Source organism: Rhinopithecus roxellana, chromosome 4 (genome assembly GCF_007565055.1).
Source record: "Rhinopithecus roxellana isolate Shanxi Qingling chromosome 4, ASM756505v1, whole genome shotgun sequence".
Classification (NCBI taxonomy): domain Eukaryota; kingdom Metazoa; phylum Chordata; class Mammalia; order Primates; family Cercopithecidae; genus Rhinopithecus; species Rhinopithecus roxellana.
In genome coordinates this window covers 138,584,745-138,611,911 of record NC_044552.1, presented here as the reverse complement: position 1 = coordinate 138,611,911, position 27,167 = coordinate 138,584,745, and the positions used below count along the sequence as shown (strand labels likewise).

The following is a 27,167-nucleotide window of genomic DNA, read 5'->3' as shown; positions in this document are numbered from 1 at the left end:
CTACTTGGGAGGCTGAGGCAGGAGAACTGCTTGAACCCAGGGGGCGGAGGTTGTAGTGAGTGGAGATTGCACCACTGCACTCCAGCCTGGGTGACAGAGCAAAACTCGGTCTCAAAAAAAAAAAAAAAAAAAAAAAAAAAAAAGTGGGTTTAAAAAAATACATATAGTTTATTTATTTTAAATTGACAGATAAAATTGTATTATGTAAAATATAATGTTTTGAAGTATATATACACTGTGTAATGGTTAAATGTAGCTAATTAACACCTGCATTGCCTCAAATAGTTCTCATTTTTGTGGTGAGAACACTTACTACTCTTTGCATTTTTCAAGAATATATCATCATTAACCACAGTCACCATGCTACACAACAGATTTCTTGAACTTATTCCTCTTAACTATACATCCTTTGACCAACATTCTTCTATCCTGTCATTTTCTCAAACCACCCCAGCCACTCACTGGTAACCACCATTCTATTCTCTACTTCTATGGGATATACTTTTTAGGTTTTACATATTGGGTGAGATCATGCAGCACTTATCTTTCTGTGCTTGGCTTATTTCACTTAACACAGTGTCCTCTAGGTTCATCCATGTTATTGCAAAGAACAGAATTTTGCTTTTTGATACCTGAATAGCATTCCACCATGTATATAAACCATATTTTCTTTGCCCTTCATCTGGTGATGGATCCCTAGGTTGACTCCATATCTTGGCTAATGTGAATACTGCTGTTTATGTGCAGTTATCTCTTTGACATACTGATTTCATTTCCTTTGGATATATACTCAGTAGTGGGATTACAGGATCATATGGTAGTTCTATTTTTTCATTTTTTGAGGACCCTCCATACTGTTTTCTGTAATGGCTATACTAATTTACATTCCCACCAACAGTGTGTTCCCTTTTCTCCACATCCTCTCCAACACTTACCTTTCGTCTTTTTGATAATAGCAATTCTAACAGGAGTGAGATGATATCTCATTGTAGTTTTGATTTGCATTTACCTGACGATTAGTGACATTAAGCCTTTTTTCATATACCTGTTGGCCATTTACGTCTTCCTTTGGGAAATGTCTATTCAGGTCTTTTGCACATTTAAAAACCAAGTTGTTTACTTGCTATTGAGTTGAGTTCCTTATATATTTTAGATATTAACCCCTTATCAGATGTATGGTGTGCAAATATTTTCTCCTATCCGGTAAGCAGGTTGTCTCTTTACTCTGCTGATTGTTTCCTTTGCTGTGCAGAATCTTTTTAATTTGACATAACCCCATCTGTCTATTTTTGCTTTTGTTGCCTGTGCTTTTAAGGTCATGGCGCAGATCAATGTCACATAGCTTTTCTTGTTTTCTCCTAGTAGTTTCAAGTCCTACTTTTTTTTCAAGTCCTACTTTTTTTTAAACCCAAGTTAATTTTTTGTATATGGTGAGAGATAAGGGTCTAATTTTCTTCTGCAGTTTATCCAGTTTTCCCAACATGATTTACTGAAGAGAATGTCCTTACCCCATTGTGTATTACTGTCCCCTTTGTCAAAAACCACTTGGTTGTAGGGCTGGGCATGGTGGCTCACACCTGTAAACCCAGCACTTTGGGAGGCTGAGGTGGGTGGATCACTTGAGGCCAGGAGTTGGAGACCAGCCTGGCCAACATGGTGAAACCTTGTCTCTATTAAAAATACAAAAATTAGCCAAGCATGGTGGTGCATGCCTATAATCCCAGCTACTCAGGAGGATCGCTTGAACCTGGAAGCAGAGGCCACAGTGAGGTGAGATCGCACCACTGCACCCCAGCCTGAGCAACAGAGCGAGACTCTGTCTCAAAAAACAAACAAACAAACAAACAGTTGTTTGTAAATGTGTGGAATTATTTCTGGACTCTCTATTCTATTCTGTTCCATTAGTCAATGTGTCTGTTCTTATGCCAGTTCCATGTTATTTTGGTTACAATAGCTGTAGTATGACACCTCCAGCTTTGTTTTTTGCTCAAGATGACTTTGGTTATTTGAGGTCTTTTGTGGTTCCACATGAATTTTAGGATTTCCTTTTTTCCATTTCTGCGAAGAATGTCACTGGTATTTTGATAGGAATTGTATTGAATCTGTAGATTGTTTTGGGTGACACAGACATTATAAAACAGGGATTTTAATTCAATAAATGGCCATGGTGGAACTATATACAAGGGGAACTATATACAGAACATAGAAGACAACAATCTATTCCTCCCTAGAAAATAATTCCTAAGAGGCAAAAATGCTCTGAAGTGGGATGAAATACTAGAGAGGTACTGCAGGTTGGGTTACACATCCAAGAACAGTATTACAGATGTGGCTGTCTCTAAATTTAGGATGTCCAGGGCTGATGACAAGATTCTTGTTGGACTAGGAGTAAGATTTAGTGCACAAATTCTATTATTAAGCACCTAAGGGATGCTTTATAGGACCTACTAAAGACAGGTTTTTTTCTCTTGGCAAAGGGAGATATAATTCCTGAGAGTTACTAGTTATGAGGGGACAAAACGATAGTTCAGAAAACAAATACATCCAAGAAGTTTCCCTTTTTTTGATGAAACCTGTGAACATCACTGATAGTTTAATATTCTGGTTTAGTCATATATCATTGTATTAACCATATCTATAGAAAGAAGTAGTTGTGTGGATAATTTAAAACAGAATCCCAAACAATTGAATTTTGCTTTTAGGATGTACCTGCTTTTTTCAAACATATCTTTCTGATGTTTCGTTTTTCTTAACATTAAAACGCTTGATTTCCCTGTGTATACATTGATTGGGTAGGGGAAAATGAAACAAACATTTTAGATGGCAAGGGAATCAGCCTAAGAGTAAATATCAAAATACTACACTTAAAGAACATGCAAATTATCTAGATTGAACACATTCTGTTTTGCTTTTATTAATAGTTTGGAAGAAGCAAGAAAACACGGCTTATTTTTTATATATAGCAGAAGGTAAGACATGAGAATAATGATAAAAATGAATGCATTGCTATTCAGAATGATTAGAGAGGTGAAACACGAGATGAGGAATAACTGTTAACTATCCCACCGTGTTTTTCCAGCTTATTTGAAACATCACTTCTCATCAGAAAGTACCTTTCTCAAAGTATCTTTATTGGTAGCTATCATTCTTCATTTAATAATGACTGACAATAATTTTGCTTAAGTTTTTACATATGCTAAAACATATTACTAGAAAGATAGTAAAATAAGCAAATACAATTTTTATAGCATAATTAAACCCATATTAAGTTAATCAAATCATTTGCAAAATAAAATCTAATATATTTAAAAATTAGTAGTTTAACAATGTTTTCAGCATTTAAAAAATAAATAGTATGCTATTAACTTATAGAGTTGGATTTTAAAATAAAGCCTGGTTTTTACATAAGTTAACATACAATGCCATACTATACATACTACCCAAACATTTTTCTATACTTCCTAGTGTGTTCCAATTTAACTGAGTATCTGTAAACAAATTTTAATCACAGCCAGTAGAAAAAAATTTTTCCCATTAAAAAAAAAATCCCATGGAATTTTAACATTTATTTTTTATTTGCACATTTTATTAAGACCGTTCCAAAAGTAAAATCATAAGAAAAAGCACACATGCAAAAAATTCACTGAGATGCAAATTCAATCATGCCTATGTATTTAAAGGATAAGATCAAAATATTACACAGGAAGTCACCAACACTTTAGCTGTAATTTTATTTAAAGATGCCTGTTAAATAGATGGTTCACGCTGGACACAGACCATGCATGTATATGTACACATCAGTTTCCAAAATCTATGAAAGAATGGTGACAGACAGTAGCCTTGCACAAGGGTTAACTCCCTTGATGGGCAAAGGAAAGAAAACTAGAATTAATTTTGAGGATATCAAGATACTTTACAGAGAAAAATGGGGTACAGCATACAGCAGACCTTCCCCCAGCTCCTGTAACCCTTCAGTGTTCATCCCCTCACACATCTTAAGGTTAAGATAACAAAACAAAAATATTAATAATGTTCATCATGAAAGAACAAAATAACTTTGCTGAGGTGTTAACTCTGTAAGAGAGAATTAACTCCAGATATTTTTGTAGATTCTGAAGCATGTAATAGAATGAGAACCAAAATAAGGTATTGCTTAATTATTGTAAAACCTTTATTCAGAATCTCTACAAAAAATAGGCACCCTCCAAAATACTGATAAACCATAAACTGTTACTATACCTCTCCTCACTTTCCATTTCATAGTACCTCTGTTGTCAGAATATCACTCCAATACAAGAAATGCTGTAAAGTCTGTCAAGCACTGCTATAATTTTCTGAATTTCCTTTTTTTCCTTCATTACTGTCAACAGCACATCATCTTCCTAATTACACAAGTTTGTACTTGTGCAATTTCATTTTGGAGTAGTTTTAATAAAGTCTACAAATGTGCAATTTTCAGAATGGTTTTTTTTTCATTCATGTCTCCGATTTTATATCTGGATTATGTCAACAACCTATTTTCACTACCTTCACCTTCTCCAAGAGCCAATTAATTGTACACAGGAAAAAGCAGGTGGAGCACGTTCCCTGCTGGAAGCTCAGAAAAGTACATTTGATAATCCCTGGAAAGCACTTTAGCTCAGTGTTAACTTAACACATAAGAAGTGCTCTTATTATTGCTATAACTGTGACATTCATTTTCTTAGACATGAAATCCAAGCTGTTAGCCATATAATTAAAGTCTTCATAAAGTAGACCCATTCCTTCAATCTTATTCACACGTCTGTCCCAGCTAAGCAAAACCTAGGCAATTGCCCACTGTTCAAGACTTGCTCCCTCCCATCTCAGTGCCTTTACCTATGTTATTAATTTTGTGGATAGAATTTAATTTTCTATTAAATTATACTCAAACTCAAAATGCTATGCCTCTGCATGATACCTTGTGATTCAACCCCTTTGACCTGCCTAATTTTTAAATCAGTATCTTTTTCAATATTCAGAATAAGCTTGTCCAACCCACAGCCCAGAACAGTTTTGAATGTGGCCCAAGAAATTCGTAAACTTTCTTAAAACATTATGAGATTTATCCATGAACTTTTTTAGCTTATCAGCTATAGTTAAGCGTTAGTGTATTTTATGTGTGGCCCAAGACAATTCTTCCAATTTGGCCCAGGGAAGCCAAAAGTTTGGATACCCCTGATTTAGAAACATGGCTTACATGACAGTATAAAATGTAAAAAATGTACATATGCTTCATGTTTCTAAAAGTTTAAAGTCCTTTTTATTTTTTTGAGACAAGGTCTCATTCTATCACCCTGTCTGGAAAGCAGTGGCACAATCATGGCTCACTGAAGTCTCTAACTCCTGGGCTCAAACAATCTTCCTGCCTTAGCCTCCTAAGTAGCCAGGATTACAGGTGGGTGCCAACATGCCTAGGTAATTAAAAAAATTTTTTTTTTGTAGACAGGGTCTTATTTTCTTGCTCAGGTTGGTCTTGAACTTGTGGCCTCAAACGATACTCCTGCCCTGGCCTCCCAAAGTGCTGATTACAGGTATCAGCCACTGTGCTCAGCCTATAGTCCTTTTTAATTTTTTTTAAAGCATGTAACATTTACCATCTTTTTAAAAGGGGTTTTGCTATGTTGCCCAGGCTGGTTTTGAACAACTGGGCTCAAGCAATCCTCTGGCCTTGGCCTCCCAAAAGTGTTGGGATTACAGGAATGAGCCACTGAGCCTGGGCAAAATTTACCATCTTAACCACTGAGTGTATATAGTTCAGTAGTGTTAAGAATATTCATGTTGTGCAACCAATCTCTAGAACTTTTCATCTTGCAAACTGCAACCCTATATCCATTAAGCAACAATTCTATTTCCTGTTTTTTATGAATTTGACTACTTTAGATACCTCATGTAAGGGGAATCATATAGTATGGGTCTTTTTATTATAACTGGCTTATTTCACTTAGCATAATATCCTCGAGATTCATCCATGTTGTAGCATGTGTCAGAATTTCCTTTCTTAGAAGGCTCAGTAATATTTCATTGTATGTAGATACTGTATTTTGTTTATCCATTAATCCATAGATGCACACTTAGGTTGTTTCTACCTCTTGATTATCAAGAATAGTGCTGCTATCAACATGGGTGTGCAAATTCCTCTTCAAGATCCTGCTTTCAATTCTTTTGGATATATCCAAAAGCAGGATTGCTGAATTTACAGAGTAATTTTTAAACTTTTTTTGAGGAATGGCCATACTGTGTTCCACAGGGGCTGAACCATTTTACGTTCCTACTAACAGTGCCCAACAAGTTTCTAATTTTCCTACATCCTCGTCAAAACTTTTTTTTTTTTTTTTTTAAATAGTAGCCATCTTAATGGGTGTAAGGTTAGGCATCTCCTTGTGGTTTTGATTTACATTTATCTAATGATTAGTGATCTTCAACATTTTTTTTTTTTTTCCTTTTGAGATGGAGTCTTGCTCTGTCACCAGGCTTGGTTCAACTGCAACCTTCAACTCCCGGGTCCAAGCAATTCCCTTGCCTCAGCCTCCTGAGTAGCTGGGACTACAGGCGTGCACCACCATGCCCGGCTAATTTTTCGTATTTTAGTAGAGATGGGGTTTCACCATGTTGGCCAGGATGGTCTCAATCTCTTGACCTCATGATCTGCCCGCCTGGGCCTCTCAAAGTGCTGGGATTACAGGCATGAGCTACCACACCCAGTCTCAACATCTTTTCATATATTTGCTGGCCATTTATATATCATCTTTGGAAAAATGTCTATTTAAGTCCTTGGCCCATTTTAAAATTCAGTTATTTTGTTGTTGTTATTGAACTGTAAGAGTAGCTCTTTATGTACTGGGTATTAGCCTCTTATCAAACACATGACTTACGAATATTTTCTCCCTTTCCACAGTTTGCTTTTTCACTCTCTTGTATTCTCTGATGCACAAAATGTTTTATGATTAATACAATCCTATTTTTTATTTTTGCTTTTATTGTCTGTGCTTTTGCTGTCATATCCAAGAAATTGCCAAACTCAATGTCATAAAGCTTTTCTCCTGTTTTCTTCTAGGAGCTTTAAAGTTTTAGGTTCTTATCGTTAGATCTTTAATCCATTTTGTGTTAATGTTTGTGTATGGTATAAGACATACAACTTCAGTTTTTGACATGGGGTTATCAGTTTTCCCAACACTATCTGGTGAAGAGGCTGTCCTTTCCTGACTGAGTCGTCTTGGCACCCTTGTCAAATATTGTTGGATCATATAAATTAGTGTTTATTTTGGTGGCTGTCCATTCAATTTCATTGATCTATATGTCTGTCTTTTGCCAGTACCACACTATTTTGATTACTATAGCTTTGTAATAATTTTTAAATGCATTTTTTGAGAGCCACTCTTTTATTCCTTCTGTCTGAAACACTAAATCCTAACTTGACCTGACAAGAACCTACTTATCCTTCAGGTCTCAGATTTTACCCCTTTTGGGAAGTCTTCAGGGACCATTACAACATCCCCCTAACACTCACATACACACCTCCTTCCTGTGAACTACCACTACACGCTATACTTCCTCTATCATAGAACTCAACTTGCTTTATTGTAATTGAACTGTGACTCCAGGGGTGGTAATCCCTATAACAGAGAGACCTCATCTGTCATTTTAGCTCTCAAATCCCCAGCTCCTAGAAAAATGCCTGACCCACGGTAAATAGTCAATAAACATTATAAAAATTGAATGACAAGGGGGGCGCCCAAGATGGCTGAATACGAACAGCTCCAGCCTCCAGTTCCCAGCATGAGTGACACAGAAGACGGGTGATTTCTAAATTTTCAACTGAGGTGCAGACCGATACCTCACACCTCACACGGTGGGGTACAGCCCTGAGATGAAGCTTCCAGAGCAAGAATCAGACAGCAACACTCGCTGTATTCTATCTTCTGCAGCCTCCGTGGTTAATACCCAGGCAAACAGGGTCTGGAGTAGACTTCAAGCAAACTCCAACAGACCTGCAGCTGAGGGTCCTGACTGTTACAAGGAAAACTATCAAACAGAAAGGACACCCACACCAAAATCCCATCAATACGTCACCATCATCAAAGACCAAAGGCAGATAAAACCACAAAGATGGGGAAAAAGCAGGGCAGAAAAGCTGGAAATTCAAAAAATCAGAGTGCATCTCCCCCTCCAAAGGAATGCAGCTCATCGCCAGCAACAGAACTAAAGCTGGACTGCAAATGACTTTGACGAGTTGAGAGAAGAAGACTTCAGTCGATCAAACTTCTCAGAGCTAAAGCAGGAACTACGTAACCAGAGGAAAGAAACTAAAAACCTTGAAAAAAGAATGGATGAATGGATAACTAAAATAATCAATGCAAAGAAAACCTTAAAAGAACTGACAGAGATGAAAACCATGACACGAGAACTACATGACAAATGCACAAGCTTCAGTAACCAACTCGATCAACTGGAAGAAAGAGTATCAGTGATTGAAGATCAAATGAATGAAATGAAGTGAGAAGAGAAGTGTAGAGAAAAAAGAGTAAAAAGAAATGAACAAAGCCTCCAAGCTAACATGGTGAAACCCCATCTCTACTAAAAAATACCAAAAAAAAAACTAGCTGGGCGAGGTGGCCGGCGCCTGTAGTCCCAGCTACTCGGGAGGCTGAGGCAGGAGAATGGCGTGAACCCGGGAGGCGGAGCTTGCAGTGAGCTGAGATCCGGCCACTGCACTCCAGCCTGGGCGACAGAGCGAGACTCCGTCTCAAAAAAAAAAAAGAGAAAAAACCAAATCTACGTCTGATTGGGGTGCCTGAAAGTGATAGGGAAAATGGAACCAAGTTGGAAAACACTCTTCAGGATATCATCCAGGAGAACTTCCCCAACCTAGCAAGTCAGGCCAACATTCAAATTCAGGAAATACAGAGACTGCCACAAAGATACTCCTCGAGAAGAGCAACTCCAAGACACATAATTGTCAGATTCACCAAAGCTGAAATGAAGGAAAAAATGTTAAGGGCAGCCAGAGAGAAAGGTCGGGTTACCCACAAAGGGAAGCCCATCAGACTAACAGCAGATCTCTCGGCAGAAACTCTCCAAGGCAGAAGAAAGCGGGGGCCAATATTCAACATTCTAAAAGGAAAGAATTTTCAACCCAGAATTTCATATTCAGCCAAACTAAGTTTCATCAGTGAAGGAGAAATAAAATCCTTTACAGACAAGCAAATGCTTAGAGATTTTGTCACCATCAGGCCTGCCCTACAAGAGATCCTGAAGGAAGCACTAAACATGGAACAACCAGTAGCAGCCACTGCAAAAGCATGCCAAACTGTAAAGACTATCGATGCTAGGAAGAAACTGCATCAATTAACGAGCAAAATAACCAGTTAATATCATAATGACAGGATCAAGTTCACACATAACAATATTAACCTTATGTAAACGGACTAAATGGTACAATTAAAAGACACAGACTGGCAAACTGGATAAAGAGTCAAGACCCATCAGTTTGCTGTATTCAGGAGACCCATTTCACATGCAGAGACACACATAGGCTCAAAATAAAGGGATGGAAGAAGATCTACCAAGCACATGAAGAACAAAAAAAGCAGGGGTTGCAATACTAGTCTCTGATAAAACAGATTTTAAACCAACAAAGATCAAGAGACAAAGAAGGCCATTACATAATGGTAAAGGGATCAATTCATCAGGAAGAGCTAACTATCCTAAATATATATGTACCCAATACAGGAGCACCCAGATTCATAAAGCAAGTCCTTAGAGACTTACAAAGAGACTTAGACTCCCATACAATAATAATGGGAGACTTTAACACCCCACTGTCAACATCAGACAGGTCAACGAGACAGAAAGGTAACAAGGATATCCAGGAATTGAACTCAACTCTGCACCAAGCGGACCTAACAGACATCTACAGAACTTTCCACCCCAAATCAACAGAATATACATTCTTCTCAGCACCACATTGCACTTATTCCAAAATTGACCACATAGTTGGAAGTAAAGCACTCCTTAGTAAATAGAACAGAAATTATAACAAACTGTCTCTCAGACCACAGTGCAATCAAACTAGAACTCAGGACTAAGAAACTCAATCGAAACTGCTTAACTACATGGAAACTGAACAACTTGCTCCTGAATGACTACTGGGTACATAATGCAATGAAGGCAGAAATAAAGATGTTCTTTGAAACCAATGAGAACAAAGATACAACACACCAGAATCTCTGAGACACATTTAAAGCAGTGTGTAGAGGGAAATTTAGAGCACTAAATGTCCATAAGAGAAAGCAGGAAGATCTAAAATTGACACTCTAACATCACAATTAAAAGAACTAGAGAAGCAAGAGCAAACACATTCAAAAGCTAGCAGAAGGCAAGAAATAACTAAGATCAGAGCAGAACTGAAGGAGATAGAGACACAAAAAACCCTCCAAAAATATCAATGAATCCAGGAGCTGGTTTTTTGAAAAGATCAACAAAATTGATAGACCACTAGCAAGACTAACAAAGAAGAAAAGAGAAGAATCAAACAGACGCAATAAAAACTGATAAAGGGGATATCACCACCGACCCCACAGAAATACAAACTACCATCAGAGAATACTATAAACACCTCTATGCAAATAAACTAGAAAACCTAGAAGAAATGAATAATTTCCTGGACACTTACACTCTCCCAAGACTAAACCAGGAAGAAACTGAATCCCTGAACAGACCAATAGCAGGCTCTGAAATTGAGGCAATAATTAATAGCCTACGAACCAAAAATGTCCTGGACCAGAAGGATTCACAGACGAATTCTACCAGAGGTACAAGGATGAGCTGGTACCATTCCTTCTGAAACTATTCCAATCAATAGAAAAAGAGGGAATCCTCCCTAACTCATTTTATGAGGCCAACATCATCCTGATACCAAAGCCTGGCAGAGACACAACAAAAAAAAGAGAATTTTAGACCAATATCCCTGATGTACATTGATGCAAAAATCCTCAATAAACTACTGGCAAACCGAATCCAGCAGCACATCAAAAAGCTTATCCACCACGATCAAGTGGGCTTCATCCCTGGGATGCAAGGCTGGTTCAACATATGCAAATCAATAAACATAATCCAGCATATAAACAGAATCAAAGGCAAAAACCACATGATTATCTCAATAGATGCAGAAAAGGCCTTTGATAAAATTCAACAGCCCTTCATGCTAAAAACTCTTAATAAATTCGGTATTGACAGAACATATCTCAAAATAATACTATAAAGACACACGCACACGTATGTTTATTGCAGCACTATTCACAACTGCAAAGACCTGGAATCAACCCAAATGTCCACCATTGACAGACTGGATTAAGACAGTGTGGCACACATATACCACGGAATACTACACAGCCACAAAAAAGGATGAGTTTGTGTCCTTTGCAGGGACATGGATGCAGCTGGAAACCATCATTCTCAGCAAACTATTGCAAGAACAGAAAACCAAACACTGCATGTTCTCACTCATAGGTAGGAATTGAACAATGAGATCACTTGGACACAGGAAGGGGAACATCACACACCGGGGCCTATTGTGGGAAATGGGGAGTGGGGAGAGATAGCATTAGGAGATATACCTAATGTAAATGACAAGTTAATGTGTGCAGCACACCAACATGGCACATGTATACATATGTAACAAACCTGCATGTTGTGCACATGTACCCTAGAACTTAAAGTATAATAATAAAAAAAAAATGACAATAGAATATTCTCAGTTGGTAAAAATAATGAATTAATTCTATACACTGATTTTTAAACTGCTAAGACAGATTAACTCAAAGAAGCAAGGTACAGAATAGTGTTTATAATATGCTACCATTTATATTGAAAGATGGAAAATATATATGAATTTGCATATGTACAATATATATCTGAAGGAACAGACAATGAAACTAAACATTACTGCCTAGGAGACAGATGATAACTGGATGGATGAGGGCCCAGGAGAGGGAGTCTTTTCATTGTACAGATGTTCCTTGACTTATGGCTTATAACCACATAAACTTACCCTAAGTTGAAAATACCACAAGTCAAAATGTATTTAACATTTCATTTAACATTGCTGGGCTCAAGCAATCCTCTGGCCTTGGCCTTCCAAAGTGTTGGGATTATAAAAATGAGCCATTGAGCCCGGCCAAAATTTACTATCTTAACCACTGAGCCTACAGTTCAGTAGTGTTAAGTATATTCACGTTGATTCACTATTATTTACATCATTGCTTAGCCTAGCCTACCTTAAATGTGCTCAGAGCATCTATATTAGCCTACAGTTGGGCAAAAATCACCCAATATAAAGCATAATTTTATAATAAAGTGTTGAATAGCTCATGTAATTAATTAAATACTATAATGGAAGGAGAAATCAAAATGGTTGAATGGATACTAGAAGTCCAATTTTTACTGGATGTGTATCATTTTTGCACCAGTGTAAAGTTGAAAAATTCTAAAGTCAAACTACCATGTTTTGGGGACTATCTGTATACTTCCTCATACTTTTAAAATCATGTGAATTATGCCCCATTTATGGTAATAAAGGGTGAACGAATAATGTCCCTGAAGAACATGAAATAGCAACTCTGTAAAATGTGGGGTTTCCTCCTTTCATCTCATACTAAATAACAAAAAATAAATAAATCTGTATCTTAAGTGCTACATCTCAACTCAGAATCATACCCCCCTCCCAAAGGACCATGGAGACTAAGAATTTTGTCAAAGTGCTTGATTTGTTTGGTACATTAATTTTCAAGTGGCATTTTGAGTTCATCTTTGAATATTCTTTCCAAAATCAATCATAAGCTGTACATATACTGCATAATGAGTAAATAGGTACTGTTTATGATTTAGATACATATTCACATACTGGTTTCTAACACGGGTTTCAATGATCCTCACTTCCTGATATTCATGCTATTGTGCAATTCCTTATCACATGGAATTACTGGCTGGCCTGTGAGAATAATCAATAGAACACTGCAGAAATAAAAGGCTGTAATAGACACTGCAGCTCCCACTTTGATGTCTCTAGAATCACTCATTCTGGGGCAAGTTGGCCTCTATGTCATAGGGACACTCAAGCAGCCCTGTGAAGAGGCCCACATGGGGAGGAACTGCCTCTTTCCTCTAAAAGCCAGAAACAACTTGCCTGGCCAGTCCTGAGTGAGCCACTTTGGAAGTGGGTTCTCCAACTGCAATCAGACTGCAACCTCATTAAAAACTCAAGTCAGAACTCAAGCCAAATAACTTCCCTATCCCCTCTGACAAAAATTGTGTGAGATACTGTTTTAAATCACTACATTTTGAGATAATTTGGCATGTAACAGTTTATTCCCAAATAATATTTTCCTTTTTTCAATCACAATCTCTATAACTTAAAACATAATGAAAGTTATCAGATTACATAAAAATAATTGGCAGCCTCAAGTTATGGAATCAGGTAGGTTTGGGGAACAGTGCTTTGAGGACAGCCTTCCAAAAAATGTCAGAAGCCATATTTTGTTTCTGGAACCCCTCATTCAGGCTCAAAAGTGAACTGCTGGCCAGGTGCGGTGGCTCACACCTGTAATCCCAGCACTTTGGGAGGCCAAGGCAGGCGGATCACCTGAGGTCAGGAGATAGAGACCAGCCTGGCCAACATGTCAAAACCCCGTCTCTATTTTAAAAATACAATAAAAATTAGCCGGGCATGGTGGCCCGCACCCGTAGTCCCAGCTACTTGGGAGGCTGACGCAGGAGAATCACTTGAACCCAGGAGGTGGAGGTTGCAGTGAGCTGAGATCACACCACTGCACTCCAGCCTGGGCAAAAGAGTGAGACTCTGTCTCAAAAAAAAAAAAAAAACGAACTGCTAATTGGTGGTAATGCTGTATATAATAAGGAAGTCATTCAAACACATATTTCTTCCAAAATGTCAGAGACTAACTTTAAAGCAAGTACTGTACTATGTTCTATTTTTTCACAAGCCAGCAGGAGAAAAACCTCTCCAGAAAATTTTTAAACTGTTAAGCTTGTATGGAAAAGCCACTGTGCCAGCTGCATCATGCTGAACGTAAGCAAAAAGCGTAATAAGTGCTCTGCAATAGCATTTGGGGTATATAAGAAAATTCTAGCTATCTAGAATATCTGATAACAATAACATATTCTAAAAGTTTTCAGGTAGCTGATAATTTATAGTAACTTTTCATAATATAATAGCACAATCAAAAGCAACTGAAAAATGTAGGGCTATTTACCTGTATAACTCAAAGGACTAAGATTGCAGTGTTTTTATGATTTTCTGATTACAGTCAGCTGTCACTTCCAAATGATGACTGCTTCTATACTGCTCCCTTTTTTTTTTTTTTTTTTTTACTGTAGAGAAGAAGGAAAGAAACCACTTGTTTGTGAAACAAAGGCTATGCATCCAAGATGGCTCTTTCCTTCCAATTTTTGAGGCTGTACCCCAGAACCTTAGATTAACAGGAATCTCACTCCAACCTGGACTACAGAGCCCCGTCTCAAAAACAAAACCAAAACCCAGGAATCTGACCTCTTGGTGAGTAGTAAATGTGTGTACTGATGAACTTATCACCACTCAGGTTAATTTTTTTTTTTTTTTTTTGGAAACAGTTAACACCAAATGAAAGGGTCTATTTATCCAAGCTCTTCGTTTATGAACACAAAATAACAGCAAACTTGAGGCTCATAATATGGATATATGCCTATAAGTAAATACAGTAACTTTAAATACAAGATGTATTTTACAAAATAAGAGCAAGGAATTTATTTTCCAATCTGTTCATATGAAACTCCTTCCACAGGAGTAGAAGGTGTCATCTCAGAAGGAAAAAGTCTAGAAATGTCTTCGGCAGGATTAAAATACAAAAATATAGCTATATAAAACTTAAGTGACGAGAGAAAAAACTAAAGGAGATAGGAGATTATTTTAACTTTATTACCTCATCTACTCATGCAGGAGCTTTGCGAGATAAACATTATATTAACATTTCATCACTCCTGAATCAACAGTCATCACTTTGTCACATAACAGGTTCCCACTTGTTTTCAGATTTAGATTTTAGATTCAAATGTTTATCTTAAGGCTAACGTATCCTAATAAGATGTAACATCAGTAACATTCAGAACATTTTTGAAAAAATAAAGACATATATCTGATTCAAGAATATTATCTTTCTACTATTTGTTAAAGTAACTCTTTTTTTTACTATATTTTTTAAGGTAACTGTAGTACACTTTTTAATTTACAATTAAGGCTTTGTTTCTCAATTACTGCACAGGTAAAATTCTAAGGAATTTTCAAGCACTGATTAACTTAGTATCTACAAAAATTTGGGCCACCAACTGGAGAGATGTGAGATGATTTTATTAGATCTGAGGGCAGAGCTAAGTGACACTGAATTAAACGAGAAGGGGCCAGGCATGGTGGCTCACGCCTATAATCACAGCATTTTGAGAGGCAGAGGCGAGCGTATCACCTGAGGTCAGGAGTTTCACACCAGCCTGACCAATATGGTGAAACCCTGTCCCTAGTAAAAATACAAAAATTAGTCCGGTGTGATGGTGGGTGCCTGTAATCCCAGCTAATCAGGAGGCTGAGGCAGGAGAATAGCTTGAATCCGGGAGGCAAAGGTTGCAGTGAGCTGAGATCACTCCACTGCACTTCAGCCTGGGTGACAGAGCGAGACTCCATTCCATTAAAAAAAAAAAAAAAAAAAAAAAAAAAAAAAAAAAAAAAGGAGGTTATTTCCTCTTCATTCTCTTTCAGTTCCTCTGACTGCATCAAGAAGAAAGTCTCAGTTTGGTGCCAAGATGTTAACATCACTGAAATTCTTGCCAATCTCACTTTTAAACAAAGGGCAAGTTGAGGCTTAGAGCCTCCTGCAGGCAATAGTTTCTAGCTAGAAATTAAGAACACTTTGATTTTCATTATTTTTATGTATACGTCCACCTTCTGTTTATGATAAGTGCCACTTGCTTTTTACTCATAGTTATTTCAAGCTTCCTTTAAAATATTACTTTAATAATCACATTGATATAAATATTAGTAAGTAAACAGGAAGTATGCCAAACAGGAAGATATGGCCAAAATTCTGAAGATGATATCACAACGACTGAAGTTTAGGAAATATTACATTAATCCATTTGGTCAACAAATAAGTGCCGGCTATACGTTCGCCACTGGGTTAGCCACCACAAAGAACGGAGAAGAATGTTAAAAAAAAAAAAAAATGTGAACAGGAAAGTCAGAAGAGGAGGAAATTAATTCAAAATGAAGTAATCAAAAAAAAGATTCACAGGGTAGGCATTTGAGCTAGGTCTTAAAAGATAGGTATAATTTAGACACTCAGAAACAGGAGAACATTCTCAGAGAGTAAAAGTATAACAATATGTGCCTGAGTGGTGGCATCTTCCAAATCTTGATTGTGGTGGTAGTTACATGGGTGCATATATATCTACTAAAACTTATTGAAATGTACACTTAAATGAATGTACATCTGTGTATATAAATTTTTCCTTAATAAATCTGACACTGTATAATTGACCAATGCAATTAAAGGTCATTGAAATTTCAGGCTTGGATAGCTTGGAGAGGAGGAAGTAAATACGATAAAGGAAAAAGGGAAACCGCCAATTAAAGACAAAGGGATCGTATTTTCACATAATTCTCAATAAAAACCGTTAGCTATTACACAAAAAATATTAGCTTTACATTTCTACTTAATAGTTTTATTCCAGAGAGATAATTTACCTGAAATAACACTTATCTGTTAAAATTACATGTTCTATTTCCACCTCTCTTATCCCCAAGCAAAACTGTGCATTAACAGCATTCCCGCTAAAAAAGTAACAAAGAATGAACAAAATATCCACACTGGTTGGGTACCAGCGACACTTAACAGACTTTAGCAAAACAGTTTAAGATTGTGTTCAGCACACATCCTATTTGTAAAGCAATTCAGAAATAACTGTCTCAGAATTTGTGTTTTAGCCTTCAGCTCTTTTCCATGATATAAGCTCTTAAAATTATGTAGTTATTACACAGTAAGCACATTTTGGGTGGCTTCTACCACAATTTCATTTTAGGAATTCATGACTATAAGGAGAAATCATCATAGCAAAAGTGATGCCATTATCAACAAGTCTTCACTTCTTGAAACTTTAAAATGCCATTTTGAATAAAATCAATAACTCCACTCCACCATAAAATAAAATTCAAAACATGAATTATGGTTAAAAAACCAAGTAACAAAAGCAGAATACGATAACTCTTCTGCCAATAATTAAAGCATTAAGACTCATGGGAACTTAATTGTATCCTGAATATTTTACTAAGATAAATATAATTCTTTTTTTATACAAGTGAGTTGCCACTAGATCTTCATGCTCCAAAAAGCTTAAAATGACAGCCAAAAAATAAGCCTAATGCATGGACCTTTACAGTTGAAGAGGACTCAGCTCAACTACAGCAGTTTTTAAATTTATATTCTATGTAATTATATTCTAAGAGTTGTCAACCAATTGGCCATGAGAAAATAGATCAGGTAAGTGTGGGAATGCTAGGATAACCTGGAGATTTACATGTATCAGCATAACAGTAAAGGTTTTGAAGAGTCCTGCCTTTATAAGCAAAAAAGTTTAACCTAGCTTAACCTAGGGTGCTCCCAAGTTAATTGCCATCGAACACTGCTTTGGGGGAAGTAAGCCTATTAAATGGCTTTAGAACACTGTTCAGGGGGAAATACCAGTTTGGAAAACCCTGGTCTTCTCAAATTTCCTTAAACGATGACAAAACCGAAGCCCAGAGATCACACCTGGCTAGTAGCAGATTAAAGGACTTGAATCTAATCTCTTCATTCCCAGGCCAGAGCTCACTCCGTTACTTTAACTACAAAATAGGACTTCTTTGAATGTACACAATCAAACATTTAACTGACAGCACGTATCTTAAAGATTTGGGTTACGGTGTCCCATTTTCTGGTTTCTGTATTAAATCAGGTGTTTTTAGTTCTTTCTTTCAGCACTAGGTCCCTAATAATCAAGCCCACGTGGAGATTTGCTACTGCTTAACAATTACAGAGAATGATTTAGTTATCAGTTGTGGCCGAAGGTAATCACTAAAATAAAGCATTCAGACTACTCGTGGTTTTAATTTACTCATAACTTCAGTCGGCCCACCTAAATCACTGTTATCGATCAGGTGGTGAGTTGCTTAGTACATAATGTTGACATATGTTATTCACTGTAGACCATATTAATACCCAGAAACAAAATTAAAATGTAAGAACTTATGTCTGCATAGACAATGGCCAACAACATCAAAACAGATTTTTGTCTTTCTACAGTTCAGGGTCTCTTTGTTAAGACAGTTTCCTACATTTTTGGTAATTATCATTTTTTTGACTGCTTTAGCTGGAGTCGAAGTCATTTTCCCAATCTTTACATTTCTCAAACGCCATAGAACTCTAAGACAGTGTAAAAATGTTCAAACACAATGTACTTAGCTTAAGAAAAATAGTTGTGTGCCATTTCCCGCCCCGTCAGGGTACAAGAATGGAGGAGGCCCGAACAAGTGGCTATTGTTATGTTGCAACTTCAAAAGGCTTGGGAATCAAAGGTGATAATTGTTAACAACTCCCGTTTGACTCTTCTGACTTCCTCTTAATAAACTTCGGTACTCCTTTCTAAGCCTCCTGGAGAACATGAACCATCGCGGGCCTACGTGTCTCCTCGATGCTAAAAGAACCCACCAGCCAAGGAAAAGGCACAACGCCTGGATTTCTCCAACAAAGAGGGTACTCCGCGCGCCTCCATCGCACAGGTGCGACCTCTGCCCCAGCCTTGCGCACAGCTCCGCGCCAGCAGGGGAGGCTCGGGACCTGCCCCCGGCCCCGCCTCCAGCCTGCCTCACCTGGGGCCGCCCTCGCGCCTCTGCCCGGCCCAGGCCTTGGCCCCAGCTCTAGCCCTCTAGTCCCCGCGCAGCTCTCGACTCCCCGGAAACCAGAGGGCGGCCGACCAGTTTCGCGGCTTCTGGCGGGGCCGGAGCGGCAACACCCCCGACACCACAGCAGTCAGACCCGCAAGGCGTCCCCGCGGCTCAGGACCTAGCCCAGCCAAGAAGGATGCTCAGAGCCGGCGACCAGCCTAGCGACCGCACTAGGGGCGGGGACGCTTTTACCTGCTGCTGGCTTGGCAGCTCCTAGCCGGCGCCGCTCTCCTGGCAACCACGGCAGCTACACGGAGATCGGGAGCCGAAGGGCCTAGTGACAGCTCCCAGCGTGCACCGCGCTCGCGCCCACGCCGGCGTCGACGTCTGCGGCCTTCGATCCCCACCCCCGGTCGGCTTCCTGCCTCCCGGCCCTAGCTGTTGCCACAGCGCCCTCAAGTGGACTGTCGCTGGAAGCGGCCACGGCTACCAATTTCAGGAGTGGGTAGAAAGGGGGTTAGCAGATGTTTTCATTTGAAGGGATAATAGGAACTGAAAACAGCTTTTAAATATTATTGTAATAGTTTCTCAATATTTCATATGAGTAACCTGAGGCCCAGAGAGGTTAGGAGACTTGTGAAGTTAGGAGACAAATAGTTGGTGTCAGATTTGGAACTATTTTGAGTCTAGAGCTCTATCAATCATATCTAGTTACTTCAAGGTAAATTGCACCGTTTTGCAAACACCGTGGGGTAAAAAAATGAAAGGTGTTGCAAATACATAACTAAATATATAACAATGTTTTAAGCTAACAAAACAATTATAAAGAGTAAGCTGTGCTAAGGAAGTTGTATATTTCAATATAATGTGTCAATATTTAAGCATTCAATAGCCTCGGATACTAAAGGTGGAAGATATGAAGAGTTGAAATCATCATCCTTCAAATAAGTGAATTATTTGAGACCAAACAGTAGTAAACTTTATTTTTTTAAGTGAGTTGTTGCTTCCATCTATGATTTCAAATTATTGGGATAGATATAATAATTTGTGCATCAACTTAATACACTTTAATCACCCCAAATACTGATTTTAGAAAAATTGCCTTAAGCTATTATCTTAAAACATGTGACAGGATTTATTTATTTAGAATTTATTTATGGTCTAGGCCGGGCATGGTGGCTCACACCTGTAATCCCAACACTTTGGGAGGCCGAGGCGGGCGGATCTACCAAAAATACAAAAATTAGCCGGGCGTGGTGGCGTGCACCTGTAATCCCAGCTGCTCGGGAAGCTGAAGCAGGAGAATCGCTTGAACCCGGGAGGCGGAGGTTGCAGTGAGTCGAGATTGCGCCACTGCACTCCAGCCTTGGCGACAGAGCCTTGGCGACTCTGTCTAAAAATAAAACAAAACGAAAAACAGCAGTTCCTTGTTTTTAAGAAGTCCTATTGTAATTCTACGCTGGTCTTATATTTTAATAGTTTTTCATTATAAGTATTTACTATGTCAAACTTTTCAAAACTATCTTCTAGTTGTAACGGGATGACAACTTCTCTTAGTTTTTACTTTTGTGAAAGTGAATAGTGGAGCTGTACATACGTAATCATTCCCATCTTCCTTTTTTACCCCCTAAAAAATGGTTAGTCCCGATAGACTTCAGCCATACTCTTTTGCGTTAGGTAAGAAAGAACTTCCTCATGTTTTTGCACCTGTTTCAATTTTGGAGCTATCTTAAGTTGAGAAGCAATGGCAAGTCAATTCTTGAAAAGTTTGTTGCTTTAGACAGAGGCTAACAAATGACCTCTGTTCATAAAGAGATCAAAATAAAGTGGGTTTGGAGCCAGGAATTCTGTTCTTGGATCTCCTGGGGACAAAGTCCACCTGTAACACCTGCCTCCATCACCTCCCTCGCTTCGAGCTAGCCAAAGGAGTGAACCCTGGGTCTGATTTTTATGGTCATTTCCAGGGAGGCTAACGCGCCAAGTCACGCTCAAAAGAAGCAGAGTGGGAGGATAGCTCGCCTCTCGCCGCCCACCTTTCTCAGCACTGTGGGCCAAAGTCTGGTTTTGAAAATGCGCGCACCGCCCAGGCCTCGGGGGTCCCGCGCCTTCTCGGTGGTGTACTCTCCCGCCGGCAGGCGGCGCTGTGAGCTGGTAGGCGGTGTCAGCCATGAGATCTGTCACAGGCGCCTGCGCCGCCGCGGGGCTGCTGCTGGTTGGTCCGCACGTGGAACCTCTCCTGGTCCTGTTGACCCGGGCCCCTCGGAACCTCCAGCTTGGTCCGGTCCGGGACTGGACGCCCGCCATGGCGGCTACTGTAGCGGAAACGCGCATGTTTCTGGAGGTGCGGAGACAGTTGCAGAGCGCGCTGCTGATCCTGGGGTAAGAACTGGGATTCTAGGCGCAGTGCCCAGCTCGCTTTACTGCTGCCCGGGGATCGGGGGCTGGTGAGTCTCTCTCTGTCTCTCTCTGAACGAGGGATTTTGAGTTTCTTCTTGCCGGCTGCGTAGAGCCACTCCATCACTCAAAGTGAAGCTTTCCCCTGTAGTCGCCTCCGCCACTCCCACCCCTGCTGACAGTCTGGGTATCTTTGGGCAGCTTTTTAGAAATTCAGGGTCTCAGCTCCACACCAGACTTAGGGAATCAGAACTTATATTTTAACAAGGTTCCCAGGAATCAAATGCACATTAAAATTTGATGAACAGTCATGTAAAACACTGTTGGCAGTGCCCGGCATTTCCAACAAAACAATGCAAAAAATGATTTGTTTGCCTCTCTTCGGGATCCTCCTTACTGGATCAGTTCCTATGTGTGAGCTTCTTGTTTTGTAGATAACCTCGGGTCTTTCCCCCCAAAACTGCTCTTTGCAGAGAAACCACACAATCATTCAATAAACTGAGTTTAGTGAACCTCGAAGAAAGGTTGCAGACTTCTTATTGGCGCTCGTTCATTTATTCATATTCTGCTTTCCAGTGAGAACGGCGAGCTTATTATTCGCTACACAAACAAATAACTTTTAGGGAAAATGTTCTCTGTTTTGTTTGACAGCAGTTTTAATGATTTGTGGTCCCCCTTGTCTATTCCTTTGTGATCGCTGTTTCAAACAGAGTAAGTTAAATGTTAAAATCCTGAGACTGTTATTACACAGTGCCACAGGTAGACTGATGCTTAATTTTTTACTCTTATCCCTAAATCTGCCAGATATCTGGTGTGGCCATTTGGAATATGGCATGAGAACTGAGTTCAAATGCTAGCTTCTTCACAAAATTAGAATAATTTATTCTGAATTTCTTCAATCTTGAAATGGGAATAACAGTTAGTACTCCGAATGTATTTTTCTCTTTCAAAAATTATGAATTTGGGCAAATATCTCCAATTCTGGTGCACCTTGTAGAGTAATTAGGAACCCAAACCCTACCAAAATAAAACAAAAACCACACACCCACACCAAACCCTCCCTTCCTCTCATCCAGGGCCTTTCACAGTTCCCTTGGACTACTCCCCCTTGTTTAAGCAAGTTACCCCGGTGGTTCACACCTGTAATCCCAGCACATTGGGAGGCCGACTTGGGCAGATCACGAGGTCAAGAAATCGAGACTATCCTGGCCAACATGGTGAAATCCTGTCTCTACTAAAAATACAAAAATTAGCTGGATGTGGTGGCACGTGCCTGTAGTCCCAGCTACTGGGGAGGCTGATGCAGGAGAATCGCTTGAACCCGGGAGGCAGAGGTTGCAGTGAGCCGATATTGCGCCACTGCACTCCAGCCTGGCGACAGAATGAAACTCCGTCTCAAAAAAAAAAAAAAAAAAAAAAAAAAAAGGAAAAAGAAACCTAACTTTGCTGGACTTAGTTTTGCCATTTCTTGAACTACTTATAAATGGATTCATACAGTATATACCTTTTTGTTTCTGGCTGCATTCCTTCCGTAATATTTTTGAGATTCATTTTCCATCTATGTGGCTGCATGTATCAGTAGTCCATTCCTTTTTCTTGCTAAGTTTTCCATTGTATGAATATACCACAGTTAATTTATCTGTTCTCCTATTGCTGGAGGTTTTTCTTGTTTCCGGAGTTTGCTTGTTATGAATACAGCTGTCATAATACTGTCATATAAATCTTTTTTTGGACATACATTTTTATTTCCTCTTAGGTAAGTACCAAATAGTGAAATTTCTAGGTCATAGGATAGATGTGTGTGTTACTTTGTGAGAAATTACCAAACAGTTCTCCAAAGTGACTGTACCAGTTTACACATTCAACCAGAAAAAAATGAGAGTTTCAACTGCTTCACATACTCACCTATATTTAGTATTGTCAGTCCTTTTAGTTTGAACCAGTCTAGTGTGTGTAAAATAGTATCTTGTGGTTTTAATTTTCGTTTTACTGATGACTAACAATGTTGAGTGCCTTTTCACTTGCTTTTTAGCAATTCATATATGTTCTTTTTAAAAGTATCATCTAATTTTTTTGCCATTAATCAGATTATTTGTTTTGTTTAATTGAGAGCTCTTTATACAGTCTCAAAACAAGAGCTTTCTCATATAAATGCCTTGTGAATATATGACTGTTATTATCTGTGACTTACCTTTTCTTTTTTTTTTTTTTGAGACAGGGTCTCGCTTTACTGCCCAGGATGCAGTGCAGTGGTGTGATCATGGCTCACTGCAGCCTCAACCTCCTGGACTCAAGCAATCCTCCCACCTCAGCCTCTTGAGTAGCTGGTATACAAGTGCATGCCACCATGCCCAGCTAATTTTTGTATCTTTTTGTAGAGATAGGGTTTCACTATATTGCCCAGGCTGGTCTTGAACTCTGGACTTAAGCGATCCGCCCACTTTGGACTCCCAAAGTGCTGGGATTACAGGTGTGAGCCACCATGCCCTGCTTCATTTTTTTATAGTGTCCTTTGATGAACAGAAATTTTAATGAAGTCCACTCTGTCATTTTTTTTTTTTTTTTTTCCCTTAAGGGTTAGTTTTTTCGGTGTCTTAAATCTTTGCCTACCTTAAGACTGTGAAGATGCTTTGGCAGGTTTATTTTCTAGGAGTTACATCGTTTTAGCTTTTACATTTTGATCTGTGATCAGGTTGAATTCATTTTTGTGTTTGCAGTGAGGTAGGGATCAAAGTTCATTTTTTTGGTATAAGGATATTCAGTTATTCTATCACCATCAGTTGAAAAGGCCATCATTTCTCCCATTAAAATAACTCAGTATCTTCATGAGAAATCAGTTGACTGTACTGTTTGCATAGTGTGTCTTTTCTACCCTTTTAACCTTTCTTATGTCTTTCTGTATAAAGCAAAAAACTGTAAACATACTGTATTTCTCTAAAAATAGCATAAAACTATATGCTATTTTAAAAAATATATAGTTGGGTGATTTTAAATCTGTTCCAATGATCTGTGCATTTTAATTAAAATGTTTAGTCTATTTTATATTAATGTAAATATTGGTGTTCTTGTTCCTAATTGCTATGGTTTGGATGTGTTTTGTCCCTATGTTTTGTCACGTTGATCCCCAATGTGGCAGTGTTGAGACATGGGGCCTAGTGGGAGGTGCATGGTTCCTGAGGGCAGATCCTTCTTGAACAGATTAATGCCCTCCCATGGAGATGGGTGGGTGAGTTCTCTCTCAGGAATGGATTAATTCCTGCCATAGTGGGTTCAAAAGGGTCTGGTTTCCTCAGTTTCCATTGACAGATGTAAAGATCTACTTATGTTAAGCCATCTTAGCATTTTGGGATAAACTTTGGCCATTCATTTATTCAATCCACAGATGTTTAATGTGTTCTTACTCTAGTGCCAAAAATTCAAATTCTAAGTGCTGAGAATACAGCCATGAACAGTAACAACAACAAAGACAAAAACACCTATCTTTGTTGAGCTTACAGTCTAATGGTGGCAGTAGGGAAGAGTTGGCAGAGAATATACAAAATAAATACATATTTAATAGAAATGGAGAAAAAATTAAACAAAAAAGGGATGGGGAGAAAAAAATTACAATGTTTTATTTCAAACGAGAAAGTAACATTTGAGTATTAAACTGTAAGCAGTGAGGTGTAGAACTGACATACCTGGTGGGAGACAATTTCCCTTTGAGAGAGTGAATGTGAAAGGGTGCCTAGTTCAGAGAGATGCGGATGAGGTGGGGGAGCACATAATAAAAAATCTTATGGCAGTGTGCTGGTACATGTTTAATAACCTACTCTCCATGAAAATAAACAAAAAGACAAACTGAGGTCTTGATTTGAAGTATTTGTTGATTTCTTTGGTGTGAATACTTTCACCATGTATAACCTTCAGCCTACCAACTTGGTGAGGTGAGTTGACCTGCTTTGCAGAACTCCAAGGATTTTAACAACAGGTTCTCCAAAGCTTGTAGCAGCAGGGCCTACTATACCACTGTGACTTATGGACCATCGAAAGGGCTTTAGCTTATAGTTTGAGTGAGAGATGAAGTCCTTGGATAGTTTTAAGAAGGTGTGATACCTGACAGAATACAAGTCAATGGTGAAGAAAGCCTCCAGTATGAAAGTATTGTATGAACTATGTCAATCAAACTTAGTCTTAAAGTAGGACATTCTCCTAAAGAACCATCATCCAACCCTCACAATTGGGAAATATGTTGCTGCCATCTTACATCATTCATGTTTTGCCAGTTGCCTACATAATATCCCTAAATACAGAAGAATCCAGTTCAGAATAATGCATTGCATTTCACTGTCGTGCTTCCTCTGTCTCTTTCGATCTAGAAGAGTTCCTCATTTTCCATTGACTTTCATGGTCCTGACACTTTGCAAGAAGATAGTACAATCATTTTGTAGAATATCCTTCCATTTGGATTTGTCTTATGTTTCTTCAAGACAAGATTCAGATTTTGCATCTTTGGCAGGAATATAACAGAAGTGATGCTTCCTGTTAGGTGGCACATGATTTTGTTTTGTTCCATCAAATTGGTTATGTTAACTTTGAGCACTTAAGTAAGAGTGTCTGCCAGGCTTCTCTACCTTAAAGTTACTCTTTTTCTCTTCATAATCAATAATTGGAGAGGTATTCTGAAATTATGTAAATACCGTGTTCCTCATCAGAGTTTCATTTTATTCAATTATGTGTATCGGTAAGGACACATGATTCTTACTGTGGGTTACTCAGTGGGTTTTATTTTTTATTTTATTCAATGGGCTACTTTTTTGCTCGTATTATACCAGACATGGCCAAGGAAGTCTTTTCTGGATGGTTTCTGCGTCTTTTTTGATATGTCCCTGTCATTCTTTTATTTCTTCATGTTCTAGCAACATGTTCCAGGTTTATTTCATTCTTTCCCTGTACAGCGCTGGATGTAGTCATTTTACTAAGGAACTTTGTTTTTGGTTTGTTTATTTCATTTTTTAAAGCAGAAAATGGCCTTTACAAACCAAGATCTGGGCACTAAGTGTACTCATCACTATTGAATGTTGCTTCTCCCAGAACTAGGGTATGTGTGTATGACTTACATATGATGTTTATGTATGGTTGTGCCTACATACATATGTACATACATGCATTTACAGCTATCTATATTACTGTATCTATTTGTAAACATTGAAAACCATGACTTCACACAGGTATTTCTACAGGTATTCTGCCCCTCCACCATAGGGTCCATTCTAGTTTCCTCCCTTTCTCTTTTTGTAACTCCATTCTCCCACAGTAAGAATCATGGCCCTCATTATCCTAGTGGCATTTATTTGGTCAGTCTCCCTCTATGTAATTAATATTCTGCTGACATCCTTTGCCACCTCCCCCTCTGCTCATTGTTGACGCTCTCCTCACCTGCTTGGACGCTGTTATGGACTGAATGTTTGTGTCCCCTCAAAATGTACATGTTGAAGCCCTAACCCCCGAAATGATGGTCTTAGGAGATGGGGCTTTAGGAGGTAGTTAGATTTAGATGAGGTCTTGAGGGTGGGCCCCCCCGATGAGATTAGTGTCCTTATATGGAGAGGAAGAGGCACCGAACTTCCTTTCTCTGCCATGTCTGTTGTTTAAGCCACCCATCTATGGTATTTTGTTATAGCAGCTGAGCTAAGACAGGCTCTGAAACCCCATCCTGAGCTGGCCTCACCTCCTGTTCAGATTTCCTCCTCACCTGTCTTGGGATCTGACACCCCTGCTGAGTGGTCCTCCTGGTGGATGCCCTCCACAG

The 27,167-nt window shown here is 38.8% G+C and overlaps 2 protein-coding genes across 13 annotated transcripts in view; one reads left to right on the top strand and one right to left on the bottom strand.

Annotated features, from left to right (window-relative positions):
* The window catches only part of DOP1A (DOP1 leucine zipper like protein A), a 104,834-nt gene extending 85,482 nt beyond the window's left edge, over positions 1-19,352 (bottom strand). For 5 of the 6 annotated variants that reach the window (XR_004056746.1, XM_030928441.1, XM_010358274.2 and 2 more), the window contains exon 1: positions 19,235-19,352. The gene's annotated coding sequence lies outside the window, so the exon portion shown is untranslated. The remainder of the gene's footprint in view (positions 1-19,234) is intronic. The other variant, XM_030928440.1, reaches the window with a different exon arrangement.
* Positions 19,353-21,167: 1,815 nt separating this feature from the next.
* The window catches only part of UBE3D (ubiquitin protein ligase E3D), a 189,180-nt gene continuing 183,180 nt past the window's right edge, over positions 21,168-27,167 (top strand). For 5 of the 7 annotated variants that reach the window (XR_004056948.1, XM_030929445.1, XM_010358276.2 and 2 more), the window contains exon 1: positions 21,168-21,361. Coding sequence is in view for 3 of the 7 variants with exons in the window: in XM_010358276.2 (XP_010356578.1) it covers positions 21,285-21,361 (77 nt within the window). In the remaining 4 variants the exon portion in view is untranslated. Of the gene's footprint in view, positions 21,427-27,167 lie in introns of all 7 variants that reach the window. The other 2 variants (XM_030929444.1, XM_030929443.1) reach the window with 2 other exon arrangements.